This window comes from Capra hircus, chromosome 21, assembly GCF_001704415.2.
Source record: "Capra hircus breed San Clemente chromosome 21, ASM170441v1, whole genome shotgun sequence".
In the NCBI taxonomy this organism is placed as follows: domain Eukaryota; kingdom Metazoa; phylum Chordata; class Mammalia; order Artiodactyla; family Bovidae; genus Capra; species Capra hircus.
In genome coordinates, this window is record NC_030828.1 from 24,313,402 (window position 1) to 24,337,811 (window position 24,410).

Consider the following 24,410-nt stretch of genomic DNA (forward strand, 5'->3'; position numbering starts at 1 on the left):
GGATTATCTCATCTTCACTTCTCTTGATACAGGCAAATGTATTAATATTTCCTGTGAATAGTCACTTAATCCAGTCCCTCCGCCCTGGGTTTGTCATGGTACATTTCCACCTTCTTCCTGCTGTGGTCCCCTCACCTCAGATGGCCCTCTTGGATAGAATTTAAGACATCTCTCATACTGTCTCTACCTAATGGTCCATGGAAGACCTGCATTCTTACCACAAGGAACTCTTGGAGTGCACACCAGTCTCAGTGCAGTCATCAACCATTTCATTCTGCCATCAGAGGGGCTCACCAGGAAGTTCTGTAGTCTTCCTCAGGCTTTCTCAAACTTGAGTCAAACACCAGTCTCCTGTGACACCCAAGCTCTAGAAGATTTATCTTAAGATCTCCAAGGGTCTTGTTGAAACTTCTTTCCCTAGGTCAAGGCACTTGGGGTAAAAGAGCTTTTTCCAAAAATCCTCTCCTAATCTCCACCTCTTCTTTTGACTTCTCCAGCCTTTCTTTGTTTTGTTTTCTTACTGTGCTGAAGCTAAAGTTTACAAGGTTCTTACTCACCTCATTTTGCATGTATTATCTATGTCTTGCATCTTCAACTGAAACTGACACTCGGGTAGTGTATCTCCTGTTTGATACGTGATTTGCCTTCTTCCTACTCCTTCACTGAAGGTGTCTGCCTTAGACAGTTATAGTCACTATAACAAGAAAAGTGATTAGCAACTAATTTAGTAGACCAGACAGTAAAACAAATAGAGAAAAAATGGAGGAAAGATTAATAAAGATTGGGAAACGGAAGAAGAAACAAGAGAACGCTAAATACCTTTTTTTTTTTCAAATTAAAATAGATAAATACCATCTTAATATTATTGGTTAAATATTATTTTGGAGAAGGCAATGGCACCCCACTCCAGTACTCTTGCCTGGAAAATCCCATGGACGGAGGAGCCTGGTAGGCTGCGCTCCATGAGGTCACTAAGAGTCGGACACAATTGAGCGACTTCACTTTTACTTTTCACTTTCATGCATTGGAGAAGGAAATGGCAACCCACTCCAGTGTTCTTGCCTGGAGAATCCCAGGGACAGAGGAGCCTGGTGGGCTGCTGTCTATGGGGTTGCACAGAGTTGGACACGACTGAAGTGACTTAGCAGCAAATACTATTTTAATAGTGTTCTTGAAATATAGGAAGTACTTTTAAAGTTAAAAATGAGGTATTTGAGTTATAATTCATGTAATAAAAGTAAAGTTGAAGAGAAAAAACAGAAGCATAAAAAGCGAGACATTATATTACAAACAGAAATGGTCTCCATTTGTATCAGTAAAGTAATGCAATGTTTATAAGAGACCAATCTAACACGAAACAGTAGAAGACAAAAATTAGCTCCAAATTGAGAAGATACCATAATTGAATAAAACAAGAAGTGGCAGTGATTTGTATCATATAAAATAGAATTTAAGGGCGAAAAGCAGATATTATGTATCATTTTGTTGACAACATAAACCTCAGTGAACTGACACCAAAAATAAAAGATGTGCCCAAATTGGTACAGATACTGTGAATTGGATTCATAGCTAAATGTATTTAGTTTAAAATTATTTTCTTTTATTTTTCTGATGGAGAAGACAGGGTTTGGAAGATATGAGTAAAACAGGGAATTCTCTCCCCATTGAAATGTTTTGTATGAAATTTTGCTTATAATTAAGGGAACTTAGCTAGAGGAAGACCAGCTAAGACTCTCTTCTAGGGGAATGGGAAAGGAAAGGCTGAAATTCTGCTGTTATAGTATCCTTTGAAATTCAGACCAGGTTTAAAACTGGAGACTCATTCCAGACCCCCCTTGCAGTGGGAAAAGGTGCCTCTGTATCTAATCAGAGAAAGTTCTCATTGGGGCTTCCCAGGCAGGGCTGGTGGTAAAGAACCCACCTGCCAATGCAGGAGACAAGAGACTCGGGTTTAATCCCTGGGTCAGGAAGATCCTCTGGAGAAGGAAATGGCAACCCACCCCAGTATTCTTGCCTGGGAAATCCTATGGACAAAGGAACCTGGTGGCCTACAGTTCATGGGGTCACAAACAGTCTGACACGACTGAACACACACACACAGATTCTCATTGGTCCAGAGAGGCTGACTGTTCAGAGAAAAAGTCATCCTCAGGAGAGTCTGGAAGTTTAATTGTCCTTTTGCTCTTTACCTAATATAAATTCCATTCTGCAGTTATTTTTTTTTTTAAATCAGACTTGATCGTGCATGCTCTGAGCATCAATATTTTTATTGAATTACTCTTAAAAAATAATATTTTTGTTTAGTTCTAATTACAGAAGAAGTATAGTTCTATAGCGCTACCATGCCTATTCCTTTGAGGTAGCTAGTACTGACAGTTTGGTATGCACCCTTCCTCGTGTTTTACTCCACTTGTGTACACATTCACATGCATGCATGGTTTTATAGTTACCATTTTTATTCTGCATGATGCTCCTTGCTCTTGTGCTTGATATACTGCTAGCTTTCCAAGTCAACACATATGATCTTGGCTATGGATATGCCAGAGCCTGACTGCACCGTAACTGACTTAACCACTCCTACACTGATTGATGGCCTGCTAGTTGTTTCTTCTTTGGCAGGAGAACCTCAGTGAATGTGTTGGTTTGTTTATCTTTGTATACTCACTCATGTTCTTATTTCTATAGGATAGATTGGTTCCTAAAAGTGAAATTGTTAGGCCATGTGGTATGTATGTTTTCATATTATAACATATGCGATCATATCAGCTTCTTAAATGTTTGTAGCAGTTTATAGTCCTAGTAATTGTTTATGTGGGGTGGTGTTCACTTCCCTACACTCATTGTTAGGCACATTTCTAGCTTACAAAAATAATTCATGGAATCCTTTTGCAATGGGTGAAGTCACAAAAGAAATATGGGAGAATTTGGGGGTAATCTTGGAATACCAAAGACCTTTTAAGCATAATACAAACCTGTAAGTTCCAAAGGAAATGATTAATAGTTTTTACTATATAAAAATTAAGAATTTCTGCTAGCAAAAAAATGTTGCAGATGAAATCAAGACATGATGAATGGGTAAAATACATGTAACAAATGGTAGGAAGAGGACTGACATAGATAGACAAAAGGAGCTTTTAATGATCAGTAACAAAAGTAGACAACAACCCAGTAGAAAAGTGGGTATGAATAAGCAGTTTATAGAAATATAATGCAAATAAATTTTAGCATATGAAAGGATACTGAGCATCATCTGTAATTAAGAAAGTGCAAATTAAAACCCCATTTTTCACACAGCAGACTAGATAAGATAAATAGATCTTCTCCATTATTAGTAAAGATGCAGGGATTTAGAGACACATTATTGGTGGAAGTGCAATGTCTAATTGACAATTTGGTGGTTTTTTTAAACTTTTAAAAGATATTTTAATTGGAATATAGTTGATATTGTGTTAATTTCAGGTATACAGCAAAGTGATTCGGATATATATACTTTCCCAAATTCTTTTCCATTATAGGTGGTTACAGGATACTATCAGTCCCTGTGCTATACCAGAGATCCTTGTTATTTATCCATTTTCTATATAGTAGTGTGTATCTGTTAATCCCTAATTCTAGTTTATCTCTCCCCTACCTTTCTCCCTTTGGTAACCATAAATTTGTTTTCAATGTCTGTAGTCTGTTTCTGTTTTGTAAATTTTTTTTAAAAGTTCAAATTATCTTTGTTAAGATTCCACATATAAGAGATGCCATGTGATATCTTTCTCTGCCTGACTTGTTTCACTTAGTATGATAATCTCTAGGTCCATCCATGTAGCTGCAAATGGCATTATTTGATTAAAACTTCTTTAAACTCAATTGTTTTTAGCTAAAGTACACACACAGTTTTAAAACCCTTGGCGTATAAGAAAGCACAGCAGTTTCCTGTCTCATATTGATTTATTGTCCAAACAATATTAGTTGATCATACTTTAAAAACAAGGTTTTAACCAACTTGTTATACCTTCGTTATCCTCTCTCCTCTCTCCTCGTCTTTTTACCAAAATATTATTACAAAATTTTTGAAATATAAAGAAAGTTGATAGAAAAAGTGGGCTTCATACCCCCACCACCTGGAATGTACATTTAACATTTTATTTAATAACATTTTATTTTATTTTAAAACATTTCTATCCATCCTTCACCCATTTATCTTACTTTTATATATTTTAAATTAATTTGTGTACATTGTTATGTTTTATTCCTAAATACTTTAGCATGCATGTAATTAACTAGGATTTAATGTTTATTTACATTTTTGAGGTAAAAAGTCACTTACAGTGAAATGCATAAATCTTAAGTGTTCCATTTGATGCATTATGACAAATTTATACACCTGTTAAAACCCAAACCCCTATCAAGATATGAAATACACCATCCTCCCAGAAAATTCTCTTATGCCTGTTTCTTTAAGTCACACCACTCCCATCTATCCCCAGAGGTAACCACTGTTCAGGGTTGTTGTTTTTTTTTTTTTATCATAAACTAGCTTTTTCTTTTCTGAAAATTCATGTAAATGGAATCATGTAATAGTCTATTTATGCTATATTCCAGTATTATTCTTTTATGTACATTTCTGTCATTTACCATGTTTTTGAGATTCATCCATGTTATTGTGTATTAGTACTTTTTATTACAGAATAATATTCACTTGTAAGAATATACTACAGTTTGTTAAACCATTCTCATGTTGATGGATATCTGTGCTATTCCAGATTTTTACCATTCTGAGTGAAGCTGCCATATAGATCCTTATATAACTCTTTGTGTTAACTTGCATTTCTCTTTCTCTTTCATTTCACTTTCATTTCCGTTGGTTAAATGTGTAAAGCACTGTGACCATTTGATGTGTTAAAAGATAGATAAAACTTCATATCTATCAGAATGGCTAAAATTATAAAGACTGGCCACACTAAATGTAGGTCAGAGTGCAGACGAGATGGAACTCATGTATTGTTCAAGGGGTTATAAAATAATATAACCACTTTGGGAAAGAGTGTGGAAGTTTCTTAGGTCGTTAAACATACACCTCTATTATTGCCCAGTAATCCTTCTCCTCAGTTGAGTTCAATTCAGTTGCTCAGTTGTGCCCGACTCTTTGCGACCCCATGAATTGCAGCACCCCAGGCCTCCCTGTCCATCACAATCTGCCGGAGCTCACTCAGACTCACGTCCATTGAGTCCATGATGCCATCCAGCCATCTCATCCTCGGTTGTCCCCTTCTCCTCCTGCCCCCAATCCCTCCCAGCATCACGCATGAGTTGGCCAAAGTACTGGAGCTTCAGCTTCAGCATCATTCCTTCCAAAGAAATCCCAGGGTTGATCTTCAGAATGGACTGGTTGGATCTCCTTGCAGTCCAAGGGACTCTCAAGAGTCTTCTCCAAAACCACAGTTCAAAAGCATCAATTCTTCGGTGCTCAGCCTTCTTCACAGTCCAACTCTCACGTCCATACATGACCACAGGAAAAACCATAGCCTTGACTAGACGGACCTTAGTCCGTAAAGTAATGTCTCTGCTTTTGAATACACTATCTAGGTTGGTCATAACTTTTCTTCCAAGGAGTAAGTGTCTTTTAATTTCATGGCTGCAGTCACCATCTGCAGTGATTTTGGAGCCCCCAAAAATAAAGTCTGACACTGTTTCCACTGTTTCCCCATCTATTTCCCATGAAGTGATGGGACCCGATGCCATGATCTTACTTTTCTGAATGTTGAGCTTTAAGCCAGCTTTTTCGTTCTCCTCTTTCACTTTCATCAAGAGGCTTTTTAGCTGCTCTTCAATTTCTGCCATAAGGGTGGTGTCTTCTGCATATCTGAGGTTATTGATATTTCTCCCAGAAATCTTGATTCCAGATTGTGTTTCTTCCAGTCCAACGTTTCTCATGATGTACTCTGCATATAAGTTAAATAAGCAGGGTGATAATATACAGCCTTGACGGACTCCTTTTCCTATTTGGAACCAGTCTGTTGTTCCATGTCCAATTCTAACTGTTGCTTCCTGACCTGCATACAGATTTCTCAAGAGTCAGGTTAAGTGGTCTGGTATTCCCATCTCTTTCAGAATTTTCCACAGTTTCTTGTGATCCACACAGTCAAAGGCTTTGGCATAGTCAATAAAGCAGAAATAGATGGTTTTCTGGAACTCTCTTGCTTTTTCCATGATCCAGTGGATGTTGGCAATTTGATCTCTGGTTCCTCTGCCTTTTCTAAAACCAGCTTGAACATCAGGGAGGTCACGGTTCACGTATTGCTGAAGCCTGGCTTGGAGAATTTTGAGCATTACTTTACTAGCATGTGAGATGAGTACAATTGTGCGGTAGTTTGAGCATTCTTTGGCATTGCCTTTCTTTGCGATTGGAATGAAAACTGACCTTTTCCAGTCCTGTGGACACTGCTGAGTTTTCCAAATGTGCTGACAAATTGAGTGCAGCACTTTCACAGCATCATCTTTCAGGATTTGAAACAGCTCAACTGGAATTCCATCACCTCCACTAGCTTTGTTCGTAGTGATGCTTTCTAAGGCCCACTTGACTTCACATTCCAAGATGTCTGGCTCTAGATTAGTGATCACACCATTGTGATTATCTGGGTCATGAAGATCTTTTTTGTATAGTTCTTCCATGTATTCTTGCCACCTCTTCTTAATATCTTCTGCTTCTGTTAGGTCCATACCATTTCTGTGCTTTATCGAGCCCCTCTTTGCATGAAATGTTCCCTTGGTATCTCTAATTTTCTTGAAGACATCTCTAGTCTTTCCCATTCTGTTGTTTTCCTCTGTTTCTTTGCATTGATCGCTGAAGAAGGCTTTCTTATCTCTTGCTATTCTTTGCAACTCTGCATTCAGATGCTTATGTCTTTCCTTTTCTCCTTTGCTTTTTGCTTCTCTTCTTTTCACAGCTATTTGTAAGGCCTCCGCAGACAGCCATTTTGCTTTTTTGCGTTTCTTTTCCATGGGGATGGTCTTGATCCCTGTCTCCTGTACAATGTCACGAACCTCATTCCATAGTTCATCAGGCAGTCTATCCTTCTCCTAGGATCCAAAAAAATGAAAAGCATATATTACCCTCCCAAAAAAGTCATAAGAATAATTATAGCAGTTTCATTCACAGTAGTCAGAACTGGAAACAATACAAATGTCCATCATTACATTGGAGAACAGATGCTGTAGAATACTACTTGGCAATATAAAAGAATGATGTAGGAATGATATTACTAATATAATATGAATTCATCTCAAAAAGACATTGAGAAAAGAAGCCAATGACCAAAGACTTCTTGCTATTGTTTTTTTAAAACTTCTAAGTTCAGAAACAGGCAACATTGGTCTATGATGACAGAAATCAGGAAAATAGTTGTCTTGGTAGACAGAAAGTAACCAGCAGAGAAGCTGAGAAAATGTTCTGAGACCACTTAAATGTTGCATACTTGATTAGGGGCTGCTTATATGGGCATACGCATGTATCAGAATCTCACTAGATTTATATTTAGGATCAATATATTTCACTGTATATTAATATTATTCCAATAAAAGTGAAAGTAAACCCTAAAAGTGTATTTTATACCTCTTCAAAATTGAACCTATGTGGACAGTTGCATAAAAAACTGAGGGTAAGTTGGGGGAATGGGCCAGACATTTCATTTAAAAATATGATTGCTATAATTTTTTTAAAAAAGGATCTGGCACTACAAATAAAGATCTTATATGAAGATCATAAGCCACACCCCTCGCTCTTTATTGTTCAGCCTGAGTTCTTCCAGTTGTCCAGCTGGCTCTCTGCAGGTGCACTGTGAGATGTATTAATGCCCCATGTATGCTCCTTCCGGAGAAGGCAGTGGCACCCCACTCCAGTACTCTTGCCTGGAAAATCCCATGGATGGAGGAGCCTGGTAGGCTGCAGTCCATGGGGTTGCTAAGAGTCGGACGACTGAGCGACTCCACTTTCACTTTTCACTTTCATGCATTGGAGAAGGACATGGCAACCCACTCCAGTGTTCTTGCCTGGAGAATGCCAGGGATGGAGGAGCCTGGTAGGAGCCCGTCTATGAGGTCGCACAGAGTCGGACACGATGGAAGTGACTTAGCAGTAGCAGCAGCATGCTCCTTCAGAATCAGCAGTGTCACATACCAACACGGCACCTCAGTAAGTCATCTGGCCTGCCCCCTACATAAAGCCTACAGTAAAAGCGCTGTGTTCTAAGTATATTGTGACCTCTCAAAATTACTTGAAATTTTTTAAAGGTGAAAATGGCAAGGTTTTTCAAAGTTTTATGGAGTGAAAAGCAAATTGTCTTTTAGTGTGAGATCACTCTGTCAACTAACAAGTAATGGTTTTATATTCTTGAAGGTAATTAGGGACTGATTTTCAGCAGATTTTTTGAACTGTTATATCGCAAGTTATTTCCTTATCATGCTTGGGGTCCTTCTAAGAAAGTATTATTTTCAGATATTAAGATGATCAATTACCTGTTTGTTAATTCAAATATACTCAAATTTTTAAAATTCTTTTCCTGTCCTCTTGTACACATTTCCTTTTTCCATACTGTGCTTTCTTCCCCTACAGTGAATTTGTTGACTTATTCGTAGACTTCTTTTTACCTGAAACCATTTTATGATAAGATCACAAGCTTTTTTCCCCTCTGTAATTTAACCTTACTTCATAAACTTTCATAGGTAAAATGGTCTTTTTATTTCTCCACATTCTTAGTCAGCTGGCCCCCACAGTTCTTCTTACTGACATATTCAAAGAGACAAGTTGTTTGTCCTTGTTTTCTTTTCTTAAGCATAGAGATTCCTTTATACTATGACCTTATAATAGTTTTTCTTAGTAATGTTATTGAAAGTGTTCTGTGATGTACAGTTCTCTTCTCCTTCACAGCCAGGGTTACTGATTCTCTCTCTGTGCAAGTGTAGTTAGGGCTTCCTCAGATCCTGAGTGAGTAAGGAAACCTTGGTCCTCAAGGAATATTTATTATGCTCCCACCCAGCATCAGGTGCTGCTTTAGGCAGTAGAGCTGTTGTGGTGAACAAAACCAAGATTCCTTCTCACAGAGATTATATTCTAATTGGAAGACACAACAGATACTCAATGTCAGGGGAATTCTTATAATAAAAATAAAGCAGAATTAAAGAATAGAGAATGACAGGGTAAGAGGTACTATTTTAAGTTGGGTTGTAAGGGGAAAATCTTCTGATGCAGTGCTGTGTGAGTAGACATTTGAACAAAGTAAGTGCATGAATGGACCATGAGCTTTTCTGAGAGAAGAGACACTGCCAAGGGAGGGATCTTGGTATCTTTGCCTAGCCCTCTGGACCTCAAGACTTCTCATCCTCCATTCAACCCCACCCCCAACTACCATCTGGACTCCTATAGTAGCTGAAACCGCTAAGGTACCACTGTGTGGAACCTCTTCCTCCAGCATTCTGATGAGATTCCCCTGATGTTGGTGCCTGTTTGTATTTTGATCACTTCCTATTCAATCTATTGCTGAGAGACAGTCCCCCACATGTTTTTGGTAATGGCTCACACAAAACACTGGACAGGTAAGATAGCCAACTATTTATTAATTCTGTAAACTCAGTCCCAGAGGAGGAAGACACTGCATGCCATACAGGGCAACCTAGAGGTTGCCCTCAGAAGCAGTGAACAGCTGGGGCAATGGGAGGCAGATTTTGTAGTATCAAGAGAGTGGGGTTCCCACAGGAGGATGTGATTGTCTTGTTTGAATAATTTGGAGACTAGAAGGGAACCAAAACCTGCTACTTAGGGATAGAAAGAGACTGTGCGTGGTCCCTCTGATGAGGAGAAGTTTTTGACCAGGGGACCTTGTCCACAGAGCAGAATGAGGAAGAGAAGTTGTGGGTAGGCCATTCAGAACCATCCCAATGTTACAGAACGCTGAGGCAGCACATGATATTGAGCTTGCAGTCTTATACCACAGTCTGAACCAGATTGTTTCCCAGTGAGTGCTATGAACTCAGTAACATCACAGAAGTATCAGACTTCATAGCTTGATTAAGATTGGACCTTAGCTATCTGAGGGTAATGAATAATGACTTAGTCAAAGTAACAACATAATGTTTTTAATAAATTAGCATTGAAGATGATGACCCCCCCCCTTTTTTTTAAACTTTAACTCTTTAGCAAGGAACTTCTGTTTTTTGTTTTTTTGTTTTTTGTTTTTTTTTTTTTTAGCAAAATTTAAGGGTAGGAAAGAGCACAAAGTTCAGGAAGTTACTCTAGTGAGATAAGACTGTCTTTGCAGAGTATTCAGGAGATAGAGAATAACCTTTTGCCATATTTTGTTACAAACGAATAGAGTATTCCAAGACCAGTTTGTTATTTTAACAGAGAAAGCCAAATTCTGGTTTTGTATTAATAAGTATTTGACATTAATGGATTTATAAGCTTTCACTTTTTAATATTACAAGTAAATCCATCAAAACTGAGCCAGCTTTGGCAAAATTTTAACATTTCATTGCATATTTTTAGACTGTTATTTGCAGTTACTGTTGTCCAGGGCAAATAAATTTCCCTTTGTACAAATCTGCAGCTTTCAGTATCCAGATTTGTCCTGTTTCTCACTGTGGTACAACCAAGATACTTAACTTCAAGTATAGGACTAACCTTTTCCCATTAATAAACAAGAGCATATGCCATTCATTACCTTTGCATAAATGGTTGTTCTTCTTGTCACTATGCTCTTAGTATAGTCTCAATCTCCATATTAAATTATAATTTAACCAAAGTAACTCCTATTTCAGAGAAGTTGAGAAATTTGTCACATACAAGTGTTTTAACAAACCAGAAAAGCTCATGGATACACATAATACAGATATCCTTTCCAGTACATTTAAAAGTTAAAAGTCATATATTTGTTAAAACTACACTTGCTGAAGGCTTCCCACGTGGCACTAGAACCTGCCTGCCAATTCAGGGGACATAAGAGGTATGGGTTTGATCCCTGGGTTGGGAAGATCCCCTGGAGGAGGGCATGGCAACCCACTCCAGTATTCTTTTTTTTTTTTTCACTCCAGTATTCTTGATTGGAGAATCCCATGGACAGAGAAGCCTGGTGTGCCACAGCCCATGGGGTCACAAAGAGTTGGAAGTGACTGAGCACCTGAGCATGCGGCACACATACTTGCTGACCAGTCATTTCAGCGTTCTGTCTTAGGAATTATTCGGAGATGCAAGATATCCTTTAATTAATTTAATTATTAGTCCAAGGCCTTAAAGTTTACTATTGGAAACTGTGTTTGATCTTAACATCCCACAGAATATAATTACTGTTGATACAGGAAAGTTTGTCAGAATTGTAATTTAAGTTTACATTTTCCTGTATCCTAAACATTATATGGAAGTAATACTAGCTTATCAGTAGACTCTTTTAAGTTCAGGTGTAAATTAGTATCTTCATGAGAAACCCCAATTTTATTATTTTTTATTTACTTATGTTACACTCTGCAATGATTAAATCCAGATAAAGACAAATAGTTGTTTTTAAACCAGAATTGTAAACCAGTCTGATTTGTTCAAAGATTCACTTTGATTACTTAAATTTGGATTCATGTATAAAAATATTCTTGTGAGAAGGGTTTTTTCCCTTAAGAGGCCATCACAGTGTAGCACTCCTTTAAAAGATTGAGAATTGTACATACATTTTATACATTTTTTAAAAGTATTAGGCAAATAAATGTGCACTGATGCAATTTTGCAGTCTCAGTGCAAAAATGCTGCAGATTTAAGCAAACTTGGTTAATCATAGGAAACAAAGGTGGCTCACCAGGAGGACCCCCAACAGGAAGGTGGAATGTCTTATTATTAACATCAGAAACAGCTAGGGAGCCCTTCTACACTTGGTGGAAATATGATTTGGTGTAGCCACTCTGGAGAACAGTATGAAGGTTCCTTAAAGGTCTAAGCGTAAGAGCTGCCATGTGACCCTGCAATCCCACTCTTGGGCAAATATTCCAGAGAAAAACATAGTCTGAAAGAATGCATGCACCCTAGTGTGCGTAGCTGGAGGTTCTTAAAACACTGATTCTTGGGCCTAACCTGCAAGGTGTCTGAGTCAGTTGGCCTGGGTTGTGGACTGAGAAGTCACATTTCTCCTGAGTCCTTAGGTGGTATTGATGGCGAGGGCCCAGGGGTGAGACTCAGATGAGTCTCAGAGAACAAGTTTCCTAGGAAACATGAGGCCCCTCCCTCCAGGCCCCACCTCCATGGGCCCACGGGACAGTCTCAGTTTCTGCCTGACCTCCCCGAAGTGTCTCTGCAGTGAGCAGAGCAGATGAACAAAGAACAATAACAAGTACTCTACGTTCACTTTTTTAATTTCTTGGGGATTGTTATGTTCCTTTATATTAGATTTTTGTAATCTTACTAGTATCTATAACTCAATAGAAACAAAACTCTTTCGTTTTAAGAAATTTATATCTAATTTGTTAATACCCTTCCTAGAAAAAGGAAAATATTTCAAACTCCTGCAAGGAAGGGTAAAGACTCTTTCGAGTATAGACACACACAGAGGCCTCAGCTTCAGGTCTACAGCTTCAGCTGTAGGTTAAAGGACGCACTAAATTCATACACTAACTGATCTGGATCTCAAAGGGCTTTTCTTCTTTCCAGTAAAAGCAGGACTTATTCTTCTAGAAACCAGAAGACTGTTGTACCAGATTATTTGCCCTGTCGTACCCAAAAGAAACTAGATCCCCATCCTCCTATTATGGGGAATAACACTGGCTGTGTGCAAACCAGAATCAGAACTGAACATAGCCAAGAACCAGAAATAAAAGTGAAAATAAAATTCAGGAAAGCAGAAACAGTAGAAAAACAAAAGCTCCAGTACTCTGGCCACCTAATGTGAAGAGCCAGCTCATTGAGAAAAACCCTGATGCTGGGTAAGATTGAGGGCAGGAGGAGAAGGGGGCGACAGAGGATGAGACAGGTGAATGGCATCACTGACTCAACGGACATGAGTTTGAGTAAACTCCAGGAGACGGTGAAGGACAAGGAAGCCTGGTGTGCTATGTCCGTGGGGTTGCAAAGTCAGATACAACTTAGTGACTGAACAACAACAACTGAAGATAAAGTTCTGTTGCCACTGAGTACTCACTTTAGAAGCCAAAACAAACACAAAAACCAGTGCCTCGGAGGTGCACTCTTTAATTGGATCAAGAAAGTATATCTACTTGAACAGCTCAGTATAATTCCAAAAGTGTAATTTTCAGAACAAAGACTCTCAATTAAATACAGTGAATGCATCAACTTTAAACACCTTTTTGAGGGAACCAGAGTGATGATAAAGTCGCTGTCTTGACACTGTGTATCACAGGAGGCATGAACTCAGATATTCAAAGAGGCCAAGCAAGTCATGTACGTAAGGGAAGCAGGCATCTAAAGGCTCACCTGGAGAAAGGTAGACAGGTTACACTTGAGAGCGCAGACCTTGTCTGCAGGCAGCTGTCGATCATCTTCAGCTAATTGTTGCCTTGTGGGAATCAGGCTTAGTGTTGCCCAGCCCTATCTTCAGTATTTTTTCCACAGAAGCTATTAGTCTGGATTTTAATAATGAATCTTCCAGTATTAAAGTGTTGACAACTAATTCAGTATTTTTAAAACACTGTATGAGCCAAACAAAGCATTTCTTCAGGCTGGACATGGGCCTAAGAGCCATCAGTTTGTAGCTTTTACAGTAGATGTTAGTTACATAACATCACAGCAGAGGAAGAGTTCAGTCACAAGTTATGTCTTATGTGAAAGAAAAGTTTTAAAAGATTTTTTAAAAAGATTCACTTTCAGTTTTCTCACAGGGGTGGAAAAAAAACCTGATGTGATAGTGTTTTGTCAGCTAGCAATTCAGTGCCCCCCACATACATAAACATATGCATTTCCATATTAATTTCTATTTTTTGTTCATTTAAAATATATTCACTTTCTGGAGATCTGTACCATAGCAGTGTGAATATTCTTAACGTTACTGAACTATAAGTTTAAAAATGGGTAATATGGAAAATTTTATGTTAGGTCTTTTTTACCACAATAATATGTGTGTGTGTGTGTGTGTATATATATATATATGTGTGTGTGTATATATATATATATATGTGTATATATATATAAAACTGAAAATATATTGAGTTTTATTCAGAATGAAATTATTCATTTTAAATTGTCCTTACAGGGTAGTATATTGAATGTAATATATACAAGGTTTACACAGAAGTTGTATAGTAAGTGGGCTTCCTTAGTGGCTCAGATGGTAAAGAATCCGCCAGTAATGCAGGAGAGCCAGATTTGATCCCTAGGTCAGGAAAATCCCTTGGAGAAGGGAATGGCAACCTACTCCAGTATTCTTCCCTGGAGAACTCTATAGACAGACGAGCCTGGCAGGCTATAGTCCATGGGGTCACAAAGAGTCAGACACAATTTAGTAACCAACACTGTATAGTAGGTAACAGGGGCAAGCCTAAGAGACAAGGAGATAATTTGAAAAGCTGCTATGGCCTTGTCAAAAGATCATGAGAACTTTTTTAGGGAACTAAATTTAGTAATGGGAATGGTATTCAATTTGGAGACATTTCAGGAGCCAAATTGGAGAAGCTGGTGAAAAACTGAACATAGTTCTTGAGGAAATAATAAAAAGACTAAGGTTTCTTTCTTGGTAACTGAGTGTGCCAATCCATAAGACAGGAAACAAAACAAATTCAGAGAAAATTAGTTAAGTTCTAGACAAGGCATGGGATTTCAGGACTTGAAGGAAACCTAGGGGTTATCTAGTACAACCATCTCATTTTGCAGATGTGAAAGTCTAATATTAAGTGATGTTTTCTATATCAATCAGAAGCCAGACTTAATTACACATTTCTAGACTCAAAGTCCATCTTCTCTCAGTACGCCAGAACATCTGTTCTGTGACACATGGTTCATTCAGTTCAGAGATGAATGTGTGATATTTAGTAATCTTCAGGCTGTTGGCATGTTAGTTAAGAAGGCCTTAGATTTCTTCAAGACACTGGATATCAGACTCTTTTCCTTGCTCGATAAACTACAAGTATGTCTCTTCTTCTATTCGTAACCTTGTCTTAATTTTAAGCTGCTTGCAGGACCTATTAATGAAAATGGTTTGAAGGTATTTACAATTTCAAGCCTGGAGTTCAAAAGAAGGGTGGGGGCTGCAGATGGAGATTTGGAAGTCAAGGACCACTTCTTGAAACATTCTAGGAAATAATGGGTCTATGTGTAGCATTCTGAAGAGTTTGGAAGTTCTCAAACTCAGCTGTATGTAAGAATTGATGGATCTGGGGAAGGCTGATGATCTTTACTTTTAAAAAATCCCAGAGATTTCAGGTGCACAGCTCTGAGAAGCTGTTAAAGGATTTGACGCAATTGAATATGCTTTTGAAAACATGGTTCCAACTTCAGCTTGTGGGGAGAGTCTTGTAGTAGACTGCAAGACTACTACTACTACTTGTAGTAGTCCAGCCAAGAGATACCTTTTAGCCACTATATAATATTTTGTTAATTTTCCATAATTCTCCTATATTGTAATGCTTATGTTTCTAGGGAGTGTGTGTGTGTATGTGTAAAAATTTGCTGCTATCCCCCAAAAGTGCATCTTTTTTGTTTCTTTGTTATTCTCTTGAAGTACTTCACAAGGACAGATTCCCAAGTGTAATTCTGTTGAGCTGAAGGACGTGAGTAGTTTCGTCTCCTGATTATGTGTTGTCATAATGGTTACTATCAGTTCACAGAGTTACTCTCCATATGATGTGTCAGTATGACCTCTAGAATCATTTTATAAGGTTCAGGGAAAAGAAAAATGACTGGGATTTTTATTAGAGTAATTTTATTTTGAAAATAGCAATAAATTATCATGACAATGTTTGTTCATGTTTATGCTATTTAACCTGATTTTATCTTTAACAGATCGATGAACTCCCAGAGGGAGCTGTGAAGCCTCCAGCCAATAAGTACCCTATCTTCTTTTTTGGCACCCACGAAACGTAAGTCAACAAAACAACATACATTTTAAACAGTTCTGATTTGATTCTGCTAGATGACATATGTTGTTAGCAATCACTTATATTATTTTATATACTCTTAAAATCATTATAACCACTTATGTAAAATTACAAAGGTAATATATCTTTTCTTAATGTCAAGATTTTTCATTCATTTTGCTTTTGAACGTCATTTGTTTCTGCTTAAATGTTGGGCATGGCCCAGAAGTTTCTTTTAGGATACTTTTCAGTACTAGGGTGATTTTCTTGTCATTTCTTTTGTAGCTCTTGTATATTTCCCTGCTAGAGTTATGTCTTCCATTCATATTTCACAGTCTCTCAGGCCTCTTCACAGTTTGTCAGTCTCTGAAGGAAACGTACCGCCTTTATAAGTTTTTATAATTCTGTTGGTCACTTAGTACAGGTTAAACTGTTGAATAAAGGAAACTGAAAATACAGTGTCTCAAATAATATAGGCGTTTACTATTTTTTTAAAAAACAACCAGAGAGAGGCAGATACATCAAGGTGGGTAGTCAGCTCTGTTCCAGGGACCCAGGTTTCTTCTGTTGTGTTTCTGCCCTTCCACGGGGGTATTGGTCTTGTCTGCTTATTTTGAAAAGTGAACAAAAAAGCAAAAACTGGCTCAGCAGTGCCCATGCATCTTCCAGATAGAGGGAAGGTGGAGAGAGAAGAGGTAAGGAAATGACAGGGAAATTGAATATGTCTCTTATACTTTTGTTTATTCCAGTGGCAAGAACTTGGTCAGTCATAAGGCCATATCAAGCTGTAAGGAAGCTGGAAACATGGTCTCTAGCTAGGCAGCGCTGTTGGGAAACAAATTGGGAGGAGTAATCCATTAAAAGCAAGAAGATAGTCATGGGTACTAGGGAACAGTAGGCAACCTTGACACACTGAGAACACATATGGTTGTTTACAACAAGGACACAAATGGAATAGGAGTTGCAAATGGGAGCAAAAGCTAAAACTACGATGAAATCTTAGAAGTCTTCAAAGTCAGGGCTGTTCCTGTGTTTATGTGAATGTTGGCAGAGCCAGGCATGCACTTCTCCTGATGGTGCTGTCTCTAGCACCCTTACATCTTCCTTATTCTCCTACGGAAAGAGAGTTAGCCAAGAGAGGGCCCTTTAAGTCATAGTTCCTGCTTGTCTTCATCTGAGAAACATTTATGTTTCTTTTAAGAGGTTAGTTTTATTTTCTTTGTTTTGTTTTTATCTAATAGACACTTGTGGACAATGCAACTTAACACGTTTTTCTCCTTGAAGAGGTTGCTAGAGGCTTAAGAAATAAATGTTTTACCAAAGTAATAAGTGCTCAGGGCTTTGTGATACCTGTTTTTGTATTTCCCTCATTCCTAACTCTGTCTTGTGTCTATACATTATTTTGCTTTTCCTTTAGGACTTAATTCTAAGTGATCTGATTGCATATCTAGAACAAGGCAGAATTTAATAAATAAGATTGTTACATTCCCACTATATATACCAAAGTCACCCATTTACTCATATTATGTGATGACTTTCACTCACTTAGTAAACATTTTCTGGGTATTCTTTGAGGCACTTGAAATAAAAGTTGCCCTTTAAGAGCTTGCCACCTGGTATATTGCTAATAAATGTAACAGAATCATTCCAGGGAACAGTATGAAGGATTTTATGGAACTCTTTCTTGTAGCATCCTTAATATAAGTCAGTGGCATAATTCCAAGTCTCAATTCAGTAAAAGCATTTCTACCAAGGAGCAGTGTGTTATGGTCCATTTGTGAATTTTCTGCTGGTTTGATCATCCAGGAGTAGATTTTAAAACATCTAGAGGACAGTGAACTTCAGAAAAATTGTTACAAGATTGTTTCAGCTGATCATTTACTAGGTATTGGGTGTCCTTGAACCTGAGATTATATGCCCTGGCAAGTGCCTAATATTCAGTCTGTCTATGAAGGCAAAGATTATGTGAATGTTGCTAAGCCCTGTATACACAGTGCTGTGCACAGTGCCTGGCTTATGGCAGGTGTTTTCAAAAATAGCCGTTGAATGAATTAAAATTGATTCAATGAAATAAATGCAGTGGGGGGAAAGTATGTGAAAAGCGAGGGATTTAACAAGAAAACTATCAGCAGGAGCACCCCCCAGGCAAAGCCAGAATTCTCAGAACATGGCTCTGAATCTGTTGCTCAGACAGACAGGAGATTGGAGCCCAAATTTCTTCTGCCACATATAACTCTACCCCTGTAGTTTTAGTCTGGACAATTCTTAAGGCAGCCTTTGCCAGGAAAAAAAAATTAACATTCTTAGAGCATATTACTTTGAACAATTTTATTTTCTGGTCTACCCATTAAAATTCATAAAACATATAGGAAAGTTAACCAGTTGAAAGGAGATTTGATTTGTGGAATTATCTGTAAAACAGAAAAACCCGAGATCATCTATCAAAAATAAGAATTTGTTTTAGAATAGCTCATTCAATCAATGTCCCTCTTTCTGGCAATAGCTCACATGGCCAGTTGAATCATTAACCCTGGCTCCTGTGGCATAAAGTACAGACAAGCTCTGGTTAGCATCAGTAGCTGACATGAACCTCAGGCAGCTTAGCCCACAGTTAATTCCTGTACCTAGAGTCAAGGACGACTGGAGAAAGGTCAAAAGCTGTAGTCTAATAATTTATGTCAAATTGCTCTACAAGTGAAATCACCAGACCCAAAGTCACATGTCCTTCTCATGCTCAGTTTGATTAAAATGTCCAGTAACCTAATAAACTATCTCTGGATGCAGTGAAATACAATCATGCTGAACAGTTAAAGTTCAACAACCAAAGCAGATGTGGTGATTGGGGTCAGAAAGCATGTTTGGGTAATTTTATCAACTTGAATTCTTGATCAGCTGGGCAGTGTAAGGAAGGGACCAGTACTAAGATCCAGTCAGAAAATGGAATTTATAAAATTAACAGTAAACTGTTAATCCATTGTCTCAAAGCTTTCAATATAACTTCTGCTGATAAGTTCCAAATACACACAGATATTTTCCCTAAATTCCAGATCACCTGCCCAGTTGCCTACTTGACGTCTTCACTGGGATATCTAACTAGGTTTTCAGATTTAACATCCAGAACTGAACGTGTCACCTTCAAATCTTGTTCTCTCAAAAATTTTGCGTTTCAGTATACTAAGTCCATTCTTCTAATTTCTCAGTCTGTATCCTTGGCAGGTGTGTGTGCATGCTCAGTCATGTCCAACTCTTTTTGAGCCCATGGACTGTAGCCCGCCATGCTCCTCTGTCCCTGAGATTTCCCAGGCAAGAATACTGGAGTGGGTTGCCATTTCCTTCACCAGGAGATCTTCCTGACCCAGAGATCCACCCTCCATCTCCTGCATCAGCTGCATTGGCAGGTGGATTCTTGACCGCTGAGCCACCTGGGAAGCCCATATTATTGGAGATAGCCTTAGTTCCACCCTCTCACATACCATATACGACTCACCAGTGGATCACCTTGGCTCCTTCTGGAGAGTAAATTCAGAATCCAGCCACCTGGATCCTGAATCCTCACCAACACCCTGGTCCTAGTCACCATTGTGACTTCAGTACCCTCTAATTAGTCTCTCCACTTCTGCCCTAGTACCCAGACCTTCAGTGTGTTTTCAGCACAGCCAGAGTGACCCTTTTAAAACACAAATTGTCACACTCAGAGCCGTTAATGGCTTCCCATCTGACTCAAAGCCTTTGTAGTGGTCTCAAAGCCCCATCACGATCATGCTCCCATACTGGTACCTTTCTGACCTCGTCTCACAACTCTGTCTTCACTCATTTCACTCCAGACACACTAGGCATTCTTCTATCTCAGGGCCTTTTATACTTGCTCTTTCTTCAACTTGCTCTCCTCTTCCCCAAATAACCACATTGGTCCCTTCTTCACCCTCTTCAGTTCTTGGATGTTCCCTTTTCAGTGAAGCCTTCCCTCTTGATCTGTATTTCTAAAACTGTTAAAATCCACACCAGTCCTTACTATCCCCCTTCTCTGTTTCATCAATAGACTTATTTATTTTTAGCACATGGTACTATATTTTATTTATCTTTTCTATTGTCTAGACTCCTACCCTTGCTACTAGAAGTATGCTCTATGAGGGCAGAGATGTTCATCTTTTTGTTCCCTGAAGAGCGCCCAGCACCTCCGGAACAGCTGACACTTTAGAGATGTTCAGTAAAATGTGAATAAATGAGTCTCAGTTTGAAATGCATCTCAGCCAGGCTGTGGGCCTCACTATGTCATCTGCCAGATTAATGTCATAGACAGTAATGCTGAAGACTTTAGTTTAAATGCTCGGATCTCTAGGCCAGCCTCAGGATTATTCTCATTTTCTTTTCATAATTATGACTAATGTAGGATTAGGTTTAAATTGGATGATTCTATCTACTTTGCCACTTCTAATTTTTTTCTTGTCTAATGCCTCATTAAACACTAATGATTTTTTAATTTATAGAAATAATAAATATACTAATGTGGCATATAGAGTTAGAATCATTTTTTACTCTAGTGTTTCTGTTTTTACACCCCTTACCTATGAAAGATTAGCATATATAAGTCTTAGTGTAAGATGATTTAAGTGGTCAAAGTAGACATCCTTAAAACTACTTGTTTAACTAAAATCAGTTTCAAAACAAAAAAGAAATTAGTAATTTAAAATCAAAGCAACACAGTCAGCGTTGCTGGCCTGTATACCTAGCTGTCCATTTTTTTCTACCTTGACTTATGTGTGCAAAACATCTTGTGATATGTGCCTAACTCAGAGAGTTTATAAATACTTATAATTTATATACTAAGATATGCTCTGACACCTGAGTTTATATTAAAAATGCCTTACATTTGAAGGTCAGATGTCAAATCTCTTTCTGATGTGTCTCTGCAGTGCTTTTCTAGGTCCCAAAGACCTCTTCCCTTACAAGGAATACAAGGACAAGTTTGGAAAATCAAACAAACGGAAAGGATTTAATGAAGGATTGTGGGAAATAGAAAATAACCCAGGAGTAAAGTTTACTGGATACCAGGTAACAATTTACTTCATTATCACTTGCTGTATCTCATTTTTTAATTTTAACTTTTTTCGATCTTTCTTGTGTGTCCTTTATATTAACAGTCACCCACCACGCATCTGAAGTCAGAATTCTGTCTTGCTCCAGTCGTACGTTGGATTAAATGTTCAGGCATACCTTGCTCTGTTTCACTTACAGACACTGCATTTTTTACAAATCAAAGGTTTATGGCAACCCTGCACTGAGCAAGTCTGTTGACCTTGTTTTTCCACTAGCACTTGCTCACCTTGTGTCTTGGCATCGTATTTTGGTAATTCGCTCAGTATTTCAAACTTTTTCTTTATTCTTCTATTTGTTAATAGTACCCAATGATCTTTGATATTACCATTATAATTGTTTTGGGGTGCCACAGACCCCACCCATATAAGACAATGAACTTAATTGATGTGTGTGTGTTCATGTTGTGTGTGTTCTGAGTGCTCCAGTGATCAGCCATTCCCCTGTCTCCCTCCCTCTCCTTGAGCCACCCTGTGAGACACAATATTGAAGTTAGGCCAGTTAATGACCCTGCAGTGGCATCTAAGTATTCAGGTGAAAGGAAGAGTCAAGTTTCTCACTATAAATCAAAAGCTAGAAATGATTCAGCTTAGAGACTAAGGAAGTCATGTAGGAAACTGGCATGGGCCTAAAGCTAGGCCTCTTGGAGCCAAACAGTTAGCCAAGTTGTGAATGCAAAGAAAAATGTTCTTGAAAGAAATTAAGAGTACCACTCTGGTGAATGCATGAATAATAAGAAAGTGAAACAGCCTTATTGCTGCTATGGAGAAGGTTTGAGTGGTCTGGATTGAAGATCAAACCAGTCATATGATTCCCTTCAGCCAGAGCCTAATCCAGAGCAAGGCCTAACTCTCTTCAGTTCTGTGAAAGCTGAGAGGGGTGAGGAGGCTGTAGATGAAAAGTGTGAAGCTAGTAGAGGTCGGTGGCAGAGGCTTAAGGAAAAAGCTGTTTCTATAACATAAACATGCAAAGTGAAGCAGCAGGAGCTGATACAGAAGCTGCAGCAGGTGATCCAGGAGCTCTGGCTAAGGTGCTTCATGAAGGTGGCTGCACTAAACAACAGATTCTTTGGTGTAAATGACACAGCCTTCTATTGGAAGGTGCCCCCTAGGATTTCCACAGCTAGAGAAGAGACTTCTTCTGCTGACTTAGCTTCAAAAGGTAGCCTGACTCTTGTTAGAGGCTAATTCAACTGGTGGCTTTAAGTTGAAGCCAGTGCTCATTGACCATTCTGGAAATCCTAGAGTCTTTAACGATTATGCTGAATCTGCTCTGCCTGTGTTTTATAAATGGAATACCAAAACCTAGATGACAGCACAGTTTACTGACCACATGCTTTACTGAATATTTTTAAGGCCACTCTTGAGAACTACTGCTCAGAAAAAAAGATTCCTTTGAAAATATTCCTGCTTATTGACAGTGCATCGGGCCACCCACAAGCTCTGATAGAGATGTACCATGAGATTAGTGTTATTTTCTTGCCTACTAACATCATATCCATCTGCAGTCCATGGATCAAGGAAAAATTTAGACTTTCAAGTCTTATTATTTAAGAAATACATCTTATAAGGCTTTAGTGACCATACTTGGTGACTCCTCTGACAAATATGGGGAAAAGTTGATTGAAAACCTTCTAGAAAGGATTCACCATTCTAAATACCATTAACAACATTTTTGATTCAAAGGAAGAGGTCAGAATATCAACATTAAGAGGAATTTGAAAGAAGTGGATTCCAGCCCTCATGGATGACTTGGAGGGCTTCAAGACTTCAGTGGAGGAAGTAACTGCAGATGTGGTGGAAATGGCAAGAGAATTAGAAGCAGAGCCTGGAGATAGAATTTCACTGTTGCAGTCTGCTATTAAAACTTGAATGGATAAGGAATTGCTTCTTACGGATGAACAAAGAGTGTTGTTTCTTGAGATGAAAGCTATTCCTGGTAAAGATATTGTGAGGGCTGTTGATGTGACAACAAAGGATTCAGAATATTACATAAACTTAGTTGATAGAGCAGTGACAAGGTTTGAGAGGATTGACTCCAGTTTTGAAAAAAATTCTGTGGTGGCTAAAATGCTGTCAAACAGCATTGCCTGCTACAGAGAACTCGTTCGTAAAAGGCGGAGTCAGCTGATACTGCAGATGTTGTTGTCTTAACTTTAAGTTGCCACAGCCACCCCAACCTTCAACCACCACCCTGATCAGTCAGTAGCCATCTATGTGACTGACCCTCCATCAGTGAAAAAGTTAGGACCCACTGAAGGCTCAGATGATGATTAGCATTTTTTAGCAGTAAAATATCTTTCAGGTATATATATAGTTTTTTTAGACATAATGCTACTATAAACTTAATAGACTACAGTATGGTATAAGCATAATTTTTATATGCAGTGAGGAACCAAAAAATTCATGTGACTTGCCTTATTGTGATATTTGCTTTATTGTGGTGGTCTGGAACTGAACCTAAAATATCTCCCAGGTATGCCTGTAATTCTGTTACTATAAGAGGGTTCATGTCGAGTGGTCACTGGAAAATTGAAGTTGACAGCCCTCTATTTTGAAAATCTAGAGTAAGCTGAACTTTTTCTAATTAAAATAGAATGATTGTTTTTGCAGTTTATGATCTTCACCATTTTTCAAAATGTAATTAGCTAATATTTTATTTTTTTCTTAGGCAATTCAACAGCAGAGCTCTTCAGAAACCGAGGGAGAAGGCGGGAATACTGCTGACGCAAGCAGTGAGGAAGAAGGCGACAGAGTAGAGGAAGATGGAAAAGGCAAAAGAAAGAGTGAAAAAGCAGGCTCAAAGCGGAAAAAGTCATACACTTCAAAGGTTACTGAGAAACCTTTCCCCTTGTTAATACACATAGAAATATATCAACTCTTGAGCCTCTTCCTTTAAAGACAGTAATACATCTGAAGGGAATAGGCAGGTAATCTTAGACGTGAGGGTAACTGCTATGGACTCTCGTAAGGGCTATTTGGCCCTGAAATACCGCCTTCTCAGTTGGAGGAGGACTGTTCTTCAATCAAGGGTGTAAGAGTAGGTATCCCTCTGATGACTGTCCCCAGATGAGCTCTGAAGAATTTAAGAATGTAGGAGACTTCAGTACAATTTAGGACTATGTCTGTTACTGTTGATGGAAGCATAAAGATAGACTCAGACTCTTGTCTCTTTTCTTTAAAGACTGTATTTTGGCACTTTATTTGTTCAGTCCTATTTCCTGATCACCTGTTCTATGTCAGACACTGTACTAGGTAGATCCTAGTGAGCAAATC

At 38.4% G+C, this 24,410-nt stretch overlaps 1 protein-coding gene across 1 annotated transcript in view; it reads left to right on the forward strand.

Annotated features, from left to right (window-relative positions):
- Positions 1 to 24,410, forward strand: part of LOC102169802 (hepatoma-derived growth factor-related protein 3) — a 76,345-nt gene that overhangs the window by 35,632 nt on the left and 16,303 nt on the right. The window contains exons 2-4 of the mRNA XM_018066208.1: positions 15,968 to 16,044; positions 20,955 to 21,093; positions 23,806 to 23,964. Of these exons, the coding sequence (XP_017921697.1) occupies positions 15,968 to 16,044; positions 20,955 to 21,093; positions 23,806 to 23,964 (375 nt within the window). The remainder of the gene's footprint in view (positions 1 to 15,967; positions 16,045 to 20,954; positions 21,094 to 23,805; positions 23,965 to 24,410) is intronic.